The 12,366-nt window shown below is 43.2% G+C and overlaps 1 protein-coding gene across 1 annotated transcript in view; it reads right to left on the bottom strand.

Annotated features, from left to right (window-relative positions):
* The window catches only part of FRMD4A (FERM domain containing 4A), a 316,648-nt gene that overhangs the window by 91,380 nt on the left and 212,902 nt on the right, over positions 1-12,366 (bottom strand). Inside the window, 1 exon segment of the mRNA XM_024738008.1 lies at positions 2,683-2,766. Coding sequence (XP_024593776.1) covers positions 2,683-2,766 — 84 coding nt within the window.

The following is a 12,366-nucleotide window of genomic DNA, read 5'->3' as shown; positions in this document are numbered from 1 at the left end:
AGAGGAAACGGGATCCCAAAACACATTTGGAGGACATGGTGTTCCGTGAAGGAAAAAGGCAAATGACCGAGGCTGACCGCGCCCCAGGCATGGGATGGCTGGTCCATCTCTGCAGACGAGGAGCCCTGAAACAAGGCGATGGCCACAGGGCTCCCTGTCTCGGAGGAGCCGTCGGCCTGTGAGGGGAAGATGTCCCTTCACACCTTGTATGGGCGGTATGAGTGGTCCCGCATTTGCAGTAGAGGCGCTCAAGAGAATCCAGGTCGGGGCCCTGATTCTGCCTTGTCCTGTGGCCCTGGGCACTTTGTGCCTCGGATGCCTCCCCGATAGAGAAATCACGTGGGGTGAGAAGTCCAAGCTTGTTGAACGCTTGGGGGAAACGAGCAGAGAGGATTATTATGGGATGGCGCAGCATTATTATTCACCATCCCCCTACTTCCTAATTGCATCCTGTGCCTTTTCATTTCCTCTCTTAATTGCAGTCTGAATTTGGTTGATATGGTTAGTCCCATTTTAGAGATGGGAAATCGAGGCAGCAGAGAAGTCACATGAGCGTCCTGGCCTATCATGACTCCACAGTTCAGAGGCTTGGCTGGGATTCTAAAACCCACCGCTTTTGCTCACTAGGCTGTAATGCCTTCCCTGACTAGTGGTGGATGGGCTCCCAGTGGCTTCTTTTGGCCTGAAGGTTGTCCACTGCATCTGTGAATGTGTGTGTGTGTGTGTGTGTGTGTGTGTGTGTATCCTTTTTTTAAGCAATGCATCATCAGAATGGTTCATGCTACTGGCTTGTTTGTGTATAAGGTGAGCTGTAGAGCAGCTGAGGGTACCTGCTTCAAAACCATCCCTCCCTCGGTCCTGCCATCTTCCCAGTGCATTTAGACAGTGACATGGGTACCTCTGGGTCTAAATGAGGCCCGGGGAAAGCGCTGGCCTGGTCACAGAGATAGAGGGCTGTTCTGACAGGAGAGCTACGGATATAGATGAGGATGAAGCTGTTCATAACGACAAAAGAGAAAGCATAAGCATGAAGGAACGAGTTTCTGTATTGGTGATAATGTTTGCATATAGAGCAGACTGTGGAGGTAACAGAAGAAAATCCAGAGAGAGAAAGAGGAGAGGCAAGGAGGTGTTCATAGCTCTGAAATGAGCACAGGGTGTAAAAAACGTTTGGAAACAAACACATGAGATAATTGAGGGAGGGATTAGGCTGAAAGCAACTCTGACTCCAGACAACCCAGCAACATTACAGTCCCCGCCGGCAAATACATTTCACAAGGTAGGATCTACCAGCTTCTCGAGTTACTTCCTTGCATCTCCTTCACCACTGGTTTCCTGAAAATGAACCGCTGGGAGGATAGAGAAGGTAAGGCCCAGGGAGCATAAGGAATTGGGGAGAGGGCAATTGGGTTCCACGAACAAGGCAACAGGAGTGCCATCTGGGGGTGTTCGTATGTGCACGCTGCCAGGTTGGCAGTCTGGAAATTGACACGTGCAAAGTCTTTGCACGTTAAACCAATTTTGTTCTTTGGGGGCAAATTAGAAGGATCTAAGGCCACTATTTATGGACACCTGTGTAACCAAAAAAAGAATGGCAACAAAACAGTTCAGAGAGATGAAACTGGGGATGCCAGCACACGGGTGGGAGCTCTCAGCCTCAGGGTTCAGCTCTTTTGTTTCCCGTCCAGCTGCCCCATCACCACTTGGTCTCTTGGCAAGAAATGATTTAGGTACTGGAGTTTCATCCTGCTAACGCCCTCTGCAGCGAGACGCACCCCATCCCAGCCAAAGGAATCCCTTAAAGCCACCCGGATGACTGAATAACTAGTCTGTGGACTGGAAAGGTGTCTGGACAGGATGAAATGTTAGTAAACTGGCAACTTCATAAAGCGTGTTACAGAAGTGCTTAAAAGTCATATGTTATAATTCAATAAGATGGACTTGTTCTGCGATTTTTGTTTTATCTTATTATTGTTTTTTAAATAAAAGCCGTCACAGTGCTTTTTGTCAAGGAGTCAGAAGGATGACTGGGGGAGTGGCATTTTGCTTTCAAAGGACAGTGGTCAGGGCTCGCTAGCCCAGCAGTATTTCAACACACTGCCCGGCAATGCAAACCCCACTCCACTGTGACCCGAACCACAACCTGGGAACCGTTCAAGTGCCCGATTCATTCAGAATCAGTAATTCAGGGCCCGACAGATGAACTATGGTGTAATGTTACATGGAAGCTAAATCAGGAGATATTAAACATTGTGGGAAAGTAAAAGAATCAATCTCTCTCTTCTGCAAAGAAAAAAACCCTGCCCTCCTCCCACACCTCAAAACCCCACACATCCTGTCATCAAATGACAAGGATTCCAAAGCGAAACTCTAGCAGCTCAGGAAAGACTCTCCAAGGAGGCAAATCATCTAGAGGGAAATTTTAGAAGGTTTTTTTGTTTTTTAAAGAAAGAAAATAGGGAAAAGAGGTCTCACACATTTCGTGTTATTTAAATAAATGCAGAAAACAGTTTCACGAAGACTCAAGCCACTCGATACAGTTTGCAGTCGCTGTCTGATTGGGGTCCAGGCGGACCCGTGGTGGCGGGGAGGATGGACAGTCGCCAGGAGCCCCCTGCGTCCCTAGAAGGGGCTCCCTCCTGGAGGGGGGATGCCTGGGGCATGCAGGGAAAGGGGGCTTACCAGTAAGCCAGGGAGGGGTGCTCCTTCAGAGCCTGCGTGGGAAGTGCTGGTAGTTTCTTCAAGTCCGTCCTCACCACTTCATTGCTGGAAGACAGGGCAGACAGGGAGCATGGCAGAAACATGCTCAGCCTCGGAGAAAGCACCACGCGAGGCGACCTGGCTGAGTCTTGTCCTCAGACCCCGTATCTGTTCCCCTTTAGTGAAAAGCGGTGCTTTCTTTGTACTTATTTACTTAGCAGAGACGCAAAAGAACACACAGCACGCAGAGCCCAGCGGCCTTTCCTTGTAGAGGGCAGGGCTGGGCAGAGCTGTCTCAGATGCCTGCGGGTTCTTTTCAAGCCCTGCATGCCAAGGGGGCACCGATGAGTGTCCCCGGGCAGCAGGAATGTGGGCAGAAGGGTCACCAGTTTCCCCACGGGGGGACCTTAGGGAGGTCTTGAGGGCCCCGCCGTGGGCTTTGAGAATGGACAGCTCGCTCGACTGTTTTCTCCTTAAGCTGTTTCCCTCACTAACCCACAGGCCAGTTTTCTTTGCCTGGATTGACCACATGCTAGAAACTGTTGTCCAAAATATGACAAATGCATAACATTTGCTTTTTAAAAACATTTTTTTGATTGAAGTATAGTTGATTTACAATGTTGTGTTAGTTTCAGGTGTACAGCAGAATGATTCAGTTACATATATATATATATTTTTTTTCCCACATTCTTTTCCCTTATAGGTTATTGCAAAATATTGAGTAGAGTTCCTTGTGCTTATACAGTAGGTCCTTGTTGGTTATCTATTTTGTATATAGTAGTGTGTATCCATTAATCCCCAGCTCCTAATTTATCCGCCCCCCTTTCCCCTTTGGTAACCATAACTTTTTTTTCTCTGTCTGGGTCTATTTCTGTTTTGTATATAAGTTCATTTGTCATTTGCTTTTGACATGATCCAGAAACAACTCAGAAAGTGTTAAGTGGATTATCAGGCGCTAGGAGGAGGTCTTACGCATCCGGTCCCTGGACCAGAAATTCTTCCTTCCCTTCAGACTCGCATGATCTCAGATTTGGGAGATACTTTAAATTCCCCTAATTTAACCAGGGGGCTTCAGAGGCTTGACTCGCCTGTGGGCGCTCAGCAGACCCGCACCCCTGCTGGGACAGGGACATCTGGGTGTTGGCCCCCAATGTCTACCTCCAGAGCCAGTCAGCAGAATCCACTTGGGATGTGTAAAGGTGTCTCCCTGTACTGGCCCACCAGAGCGCCTCATGGCCCTTGCTGTGAAGCCTGCACTTATACACAGTTCTAACCCAGGCTATGGGAGCCGCTTCCGTTCTGCTCATGCAAATCAAGGCAGATATTGACCACCGGGACCTTGGGCAGTAGCATCTAAAAAGCAACGAGACAGGAGCTCACAGGTAAATACAAAGGAAGGAGGGACCACCACAGTCACATGCCTTTCTGTGGGCCCCCGCCCAGCTGGAAACACTGTCTCCAGCTAGGAACCAGCAGCTACCCTTTGGATGCCAAGTGCCAGTGGGCAAAACCATTTCCATACTTCAAGTTCATGTACCTGGTGACCAAGAAACACATGGATGTGACCTTATAGCTGCTCCCAGAAAGGGGATTTTTTCAAGTGGACTAAGAAACAGTGACAGTGAAGTTTGTGAATCTTGGCTTTGGACAACCAGCCAGAAGGAAAATCTCAACTTGTAACCGTTGACATCAATAAATCTATTTTATTTTATTTTTTTGTGTGGTACGCGGGCCTCTCACTGCTGTGGCCTCTCCTGTTGTGGAGCACAGGCTCCGGACGCGCAGGCTCAGCGGCCACGGCTCACGGGCCCAGCCACTCCGTGGCACGTGGGATCCTCCCGGACCGGGGCACGAACCCGTGTCCCCTACATCGGCAGGCAGACTCCCAAGCACTGCGCCACCAGGGAAGCCCAAAATCAATAAATCTAAGTCCTTGAATGGTTATCACGTAGGTGGCAAGGGTTTATTGATTAATTATCAATAAGTTGATGGTATTTATGGAGCCCCTGCTAAAGGGATACATAAGAAAAGGATAAGCCATAGTCCTCATTCAAAAGCTGCTCACAATTCAGTGCAGGGAGTGAGAGGTGCGAATAAAAAGAGAACTGACTACATGGGCAGTACTGGATCATGTCCATTCAAACAACAGACTAAAGTTTGGAGGAAAGGAAGGCCCCTGTGGGCTCTGTTGTAAAAGCAGACTTTGGGGCAGGGCCCACATGGAGAAAAGGACAGGAATCTTATTTTTCTTCTCAGTGGAATACAGTAGAGTATGGAGGCCAGGAACTGAAGAGATCAATTAGAACGGGTGGTATGGAAGGGTTAAGCGGACCAAATAAGTGGCAGATTAGACATAGGGTTTTGAGGACCTTCCATGCCAGGCTGGTAGAGTTCAAGTTTAGCCAGAAGGCAAGGGTCAGCACTGGAGCTTTTCACACAGGTCACCTCCTTGTGTTTAGGAAAATTCAATTCCCAAGCAGAGTTTGGAATTTTTACTTGCATGTTATTAAGGCATAAAGAAATACTCAGGTCCCCGAACACCCAAGAGCCTACAGTGATGAGTTTCTGGGTCTTATCTTTCCTTATAGTTTATTAACTATAAGCTCCCTGAGAACAGGGATTTGTTTCACGGACTCATCGGTGCCTAGGGTGGCACCTTACAGGCTGGACATTTATCGAATGGAACTGTGAGAAAGACAATTAAGCTGAAGCACGAGTGTGGGTTTAACTCACACTTATCACATCTAAAGTATATTTGGGGAAGGAAGGAACTAAAGGAGGAAGAGATTGTCTTACCCACTAAACACTCATTTGTTGGCAAACAAGCATCCCTGATGAGAGTCCCAGGTCTGACTTCCTGGCTGGAGATGCAGTGGCTTTTTTTTTTTAGCGCTCCCCCAGGGCCAGGTGACACAGACAAATACAAGAAATCACAAAGGCGTGAAGCCCATCCAAATCCATTACATTCTGGAAGGGATCCAGGGCTCTTAAGCTGTCCCAAAGGACAACTATGTAGAAATGTCCTATTTGCCTTTCTGCTGTCTGTAAACATCTGTAATGACTTAGAGGGGGTCAGCCCTGTCAGATGATCTGGCCATACCCTGGCTGCAAATCACAAAGCTGCCTTAATGGGAGACCTGGTCACTCTATCTCCAGAGACTTGGGAAGCTGAAACTGAAAGAATGTGCTAGAAGTTCCCAGCTTCCTCTCTCAAGATCTTCTCCTTGGACATTTCCCCCAGAGTCAGAACAAGTGATAAATGCCAACTTATGAAATACCCTAAAACAGTTCCTTGTTCCAAACAGCGGTCAGTTTCCATTTCTAGCAAAAGAAAAAAGGTCTCTTGGAAAATCACTTGCTAAACTGAAGTCTTCTTATTTTTAGTATTAACCAGATTTTATTCACAACTTTTAGGTGGTGATTAATGCTGCCAGCAAAAACTTGGTCTCTCAATGACGCGTTAAGTCTTTGAGTTGGGTTTTTTTGTTTTTTTTGTTTTTTGTTTTTAAGATGATGGATCGTGGTTCTACTGTCTACCCTGCTCATAAAACATGGGAAGTTTGAATGATCTACTGTGGAAAACTAAGGTTTCGAGTAATACGCGTCAGCTAGGGGATCTGTCACAAATAACAGCGAAGAATGAATTTAACCAAGACACCATGGAGCGAAGAAAGCAAAAATGAAATTTGATAGGACGATTAGCAAAATCCACAAGGTGCTTGTTTTCCTTTAAAAAAATGACAAAACGCTTTTTCAGAAGATTCCCTTTGGGTTAAATGAGATGTCCATAACTTGCAGGACAAACCTGGGGCAGACAGAACTGGCTTCGTGTGGAAGAATTCTTCCTGAAACCAGTGGTTTTGAGGTGTCCTGGTACTAAAACACTAGAGCACTAAAGCCAGAAAGTTACACTAGTGTCACAAAAAAGGACTAACACAAAACTCAGAGACAGTAACATGATGTTAGTATCCTACTAACTCCTCCGTATTTCATGAGTGTATCATGAAGGTCAAGTTCTCCAGAGAGAGGGATTTCATAGGTTAAAAAGAGTATTACGGGTCCTCATTACCCGCAATTCCAAAAATCTGAAAATCTCTAAGATATAAAGCCTTCTCACCAACTTGGTGGTGAACCTAATGTTCGACCTTTCTCTCTCTCTTCCACTTGGTGTGAATATCCATATTCCGGTGCAGAAGCGTGAACAGACTGGATTCCAGGAGCTGCCTCAGACGCTGCTGTGGGTGTTACAGTATACGCCGCATTACCCATCTAAAACCCACAAAGTTCTGGGTTCAGAAACACTGGACCCTAAAGTTTCAGAGATGCATTGTGGATCTGTATTACTTTATTCAACGGTACAATACATCTAGAAAACTCTGAGACAGATGAGTAAGGAGAGCTGTAGATTTTCTCTTCTTTGCTTATCTTAATAACCATGCAGGAAACAATTTCTCTCCTTCCCTTCCCTTCTTCCTTCTTCTTTTTTTTTTTTTTTTTTAACGAAGTTGAACTTCATGTTCTAGCAAAGAAAATGGGGACACTTGGCTATCTCCTTCCTACCACATACTCTCCTTCAGGGGTACAGGGAGGCTCACAGAACTGGTGGCTCAGGACGATGCTTGTGAGGGTTCTCTTGTAGTTGTGTGACCATTTGCAGACACCAGGGAAGCACCTGCGGGTCCCTCTGAGATTCTTCCAGCAGAGGATTCTGGATTCTGGGCATGTATCATGGATAAATATGCCGCACTAATTTGCCACCTGTACGGAGGGGCAAAATTACCAACATTTATGAATCACGTGCCTTTATTTCTGATGGTAATGGCTAATTTATCTAAGTAAAGATTTCTTTCTTGATTAGTGAGTTTGGTTTTCTAGGATGACAGAAAACATTTTTTGCGTTTCTAACATAGTTGTAAACTTGTAAAAATTCAAAACAAATTTTTTATAAGCCTACAATTTGAGACAATAATTCTACTCAAAAAGCTGTTTAATTTTCTATGTTATCCTTTTGAGTCAAAATCTTAATTCTGAAAAACAGACATAATGTCATAGCCGTGAACCTTTTTGTTATTACCAAGGTCAACTCAAAATATGATATTGATATTAAAGAAATATTTAGCAAACGAGACAAGCTGTCATAATACAAAATTGCCTCCTTTACGGTATATCTAAACAATTCCCATAGGATTGGAAGAATATTCTGCAAAATACCCTATTTGAATACTTTTCTATGCTTGGAAACTGTGAATTACACACTTGAAAAGCTCAGTAAAATGGACTTTTGTGCACAAAACAAAGCTTTCTGTAATAACATTTCCACTTGAACATTTTGTTTCAAAATTTCAGATTCTGTTCCTTTCAAAAGGTCTTGCTGGCATGAAAGATTCCAGCTGCTTCTCCCTCTAAGTCCTTTAGAAGTCATGGGAAAATATCACACACCCCATTCTCTCTCTCTCTCTCTCTTTTTTTTTTAAATAAAATAACATACAAGAATTATATAACTTTAAATTCTTCCCACAAAAACTCTCCTTTGGGCTGCATGTATTTCAAGCTTAACAGATGACTTTTTTTCTAGTCATTTTCCAATAGGGAAATTTGCAAGTTTGGGTATTAAAGGTACTATTAGGTTATGTAAGTTGTATTCCAAATGCTGACTCTTCCAAACACAGCTGTCTGAGTATTTTTTTTTTTTACTAATTATCTAAAAGTCTCAGCAAATCGATTTCTCTTAGTATATAATCCCATCAGCTGTTTTCTTTCAAGAGGCCAATTAAAACATTGTAGGAAAATATACCGCAAACGATCAAATGCTCTAATACTGCTTTAACACTGAGCTCGCTATGACTTGCAGTAGTAAAACCACTTAGGTAAGTGCAAAGTAATGACGTTAGTAGATTCAGAATTGTGATTTTTTTTTTTTTTTTTTGCGATACGCGGGCCTCTCACTGCTGTGGCCTCTCCCGTTGAGGAGCACAGGCTCCGGACGCGCAGGCTCAGCGGCCATGGCTCACGGGCCCAGCCGCTCCGCAGTGTGTGGGATCTTCCCGGACCGGGGCACGAACCCGTGTCCCCTGCGTCGGCAGGCGGACTCTCAACCACTGCGCCACCAGGGAAGCCCAGAATTGTGATTTACAGACCACTGCCTGAGATTAATCAACTTTCAACGCTGTCTCTTAGCAGGGCAAGAAAATAATGTCATCTTTTTAAAGACAGTAATCTGTACAAATGTTTATGTTACCAAAAAAAGTCTTTTAGAAGAAAATCAGCCCTTTATCTTCTTTTCCTGTTGATCTTCTAAAATTCTTCCTTTAACCTACGACTGCCTAAAAGGCATCATCTAGTCTGACAAAAAAACAAAACAACAAAAGCCTACAAATAGGGAATTTTCAGATACCAGTAAACCAAGTTTCACTTGCAGTAATTCACAAATGCTCTTAAGAAAGGCAGACGAGATTTCATACAAAGAACAAAAAAAATCAAGAGGGTACTTTTTTTTTTTCCCACAGAAATTTCATTTTATCTTTCTGGCTTAGTGAACACATGGTTCCATGGTTTACAGAAGAGGAAATATTAAAAGGTCTTCACTTTTTTTTTTTTTTTTTTGCTTCTAGCTGCTCTTCTAGAGACCTAAGACCAGGCAGTCCGTGGAAGCCGAAAGGAATTTTTCAGGACAAATAAATATTCCAACTCCTTTTCTAAAATGGAGGTAAAACTCAATTTCCCTGCTACTCATTTCTATTGATGGAGTAACGTGTTGCTCTATTTCTAAAGCATTATTATTATTATTAAGAAGCAGAATTGGAACCCTGTAGATTGATAAATCAGGGTCACAGTAAGATTCTTACTGACCCTGGAACTCTGATAAGCAGATATTCTCCCACTGGCACCAGCCTTTAACTTTGTACGGACGTCACAGAAACTGACCCCTCTGTATTCAATCACAGCGTTGCTTTTTTGACGTTGGTTGCTGTGTGTCCTTGGAAGAGACAACCTGCAGATGGAGGGCAGCCTCCCATCACCTCTAAAGCACACGACGAACTCTGCCTAACAGGTAAGCAAGATGTGACCCACAGAACTTTACATGGGATTTCCTTAATATCAGCCCTTTTCAGGTGCTGTCTGCTTACTGGTCCTTATAAGTCTTTTAATGATGAGCATCAATACATCCTGTTCTCTGGAACAAAGATATTTCCAGGTCCCAACAGACGGCCTGGGGTAACCAAGCTTTACAGGTCTGGTTTCAATAAATCTTGTTAGCAAAAAATTCTACAGAACAGATGTTTTTTTACTAGTCACTGTTAATCTGTGGATGATTCTTTATATCAAAGGCAGTATGATGTATTTATGTGGCTCAGCATAAACTATTTTTAATCAATTCACCGATTTGGTAAAATGTTGTTAAAATGATTATTTTCCCTCCTTTTTTTTTTTTTTTTGGTGGCCCCCTTTCAGAAAGGCTGACAGAAAGTAAGAAGTGAGGCTATTCTCCAAATCAGAGTATGAAGACTAGCCACTAGGGTTTTCAGTTAAGGTCCCCTTAGGGAAAAAAAGCAAAAAAATCAAATTCTTTAAAGAATACCTTGCTTAGTACAGTGTATCAATAAGTCTTCTATGACATTAAATTAGAATGTAACTATACAGTTCGAATGTCCTGTTCAGTTGGCTAAATTAGGTGTTCCCTGAATTGACCTTTTTAACGACAAGAGTATTATTTTTCTATGGTAACCGAATGTTTGAAAGAATTTTTTTTTGACATCTTTATTGGAGTATAATTGCTCTACAATGTTGTGTTAGTTTCTGCCGTATAACAAAAGTGAATCAGCTCTATGTATACATATATCCCCATATCTCCTCCCTCTTGCATGTCCCTCCCACCCTCCTTCTCCCACCCCTCTAGGTGGACACAAAGCACCGAGCTGATCTCCCTGTGCTATGCAGCTGCTTCCCACTAGCTATCTATTTTACAAGGAATTTTTTTTTTAATAAGAAAAATCAGTGCTCGGCACTTAAACCACTGCAGAGTTTATGATGAATAAAGTATGTATAAAATCCTAGAAAATGTGTATTAGCTGACTAATGCTCAGGAGTGATTATCAAAGGAGAACTTTTTGTTTTTAGAACTGTTTTGACCCTTTTCAACCTAATATTTGCTTATATAGCTGCCCTGATGAACAGTTCTTAGGCTATTCAATTGTTTTAAACAGAAATGCCAACTCCACTGATTTCCTCATTGTTGATGGACATTCATTTTTTTTTTTACATACATATGTACCAGGAAATGAAATGCGATCACTACATGCTTTGCTAAGGAAAACAATACAAGGGAAAAAATATTTTTAGATAAGACGATTTCCTCAACCTTTCAAGATATCTTACAAATTTGTCTATGCTAGAATATGAACATGGGTGACATATATTTCTTCCTATCATGGACAATACTTCCTATCTATACCTCACTCATTTTCTTTCAGCAACACTGAACCCAAGATTTCATTGTCAAGCTCAGTAAGACAAGGAAGTGAACATTTCCATTCACTGGAAAGAAAAGGGGGTTACATGAGAATAATCCTTCAAGCTCAATAAGACAAGGAAGTGAACATTTCCATTAACTGGAAAGAAAAGGGGGTTACGTAAGAATAAGCCTTCAGGGGTCTGCTGAGCAAAAAAGAGTCCAAAAGGAGAAACGGAACAGCTTGTGAGTTTCATGAGAAACAGCAGTTATGGCTCTGGGTTGACCTTACATAGCTCTCGTTCTATTAAAGTAATATCAGCACTTTCGACTTCTCCCTTTTGTAAAAAGAACCCTTTTCCTCTTGTACATCAAGGAACTTGCTCCCCTAATATGTAGATTTTTTTTGGCCCAACTGAGTGGCTTGCGGGATCTTAGTTCCCTGACCAGGGATTGAACCCGGGCCACAGCAGTGAAAGTGCTGAGTCCTAAGCACTGGACCGCCAGGGAATTCCCATAATATGTAGATTTTTAATACTCGTTCCACATCAATGTCATCTGCATATATTCACTGAAATGTAAACATACAGGATAATAGCATCCTGGGCAAAGTGTGCGACCATTAATTTCAAAGGTTATTTGATCCTCTAGATTCTAGAAGATCTCAGAATTAAGCTCTGGACCACGTGCTACATAAAACGCTTCCCCGGTGCTCTAAGTTGACATCTCCTGTTATGAATGCTGCTCAGGAAAATGTACTGTGTTTACAGGCTGTGTATGTAAGTCAAAGCCATTCAGTTAAATACGATTAAGGTTATAGAGTCCGGCATTCATTAATAGAGCAAAAACAACTTTCTACAATACTAAACTATGAGGATGGGACAACTAAAATGCCTGATGTTTGGCCACCAAACCAAATGTTATGGGGATTTTCCCAGATGTGGATGGGAAGAGGTAAAAATCAAGGATTACTTCTCTTGTTCCGAAACTCTGGGCCACTCAAGCATACGAACCGTGGGCTTGTACAGAGAACGGTGTTTATCAGGGAATCCCAACTTCTGTGACGTTGAGTTTTACGCTGGGAGATAAACTGACCTTTTGGATAAGGTGTCTGACCTCTCCCCTCCCCTGACGGCTATTTCTCACCCCAGACAGCTGCTGTTATAAACAAACTGCGAGGGAACACTTTGACAAATGAAGCCAAACCAGGATCCTTT

Source organism: Neophocaena asiaeorientalis, unplaced genomic scaffold, assembly GCF_003031525.2.
Source record: "Neophocaena asiaeorientalis asiaeorientalis breed wild unplaced genomic scaffold, Neophocaena_asiaeorientalis_V1.1 scaffold889, whole genome shotgun sequence".
NCBI classification, from domain to species: Eukaryota; Metazoa; Chordata; class Mammalia; order Artiodactyla; family Phocoenidae; genus Neophocaena; species Neophocaena asiaeorientalis.
Note: the sequence above shows the minus strand (reverse complement) of the source record. Positions and strands in the feature narration are given on the sequence as shown.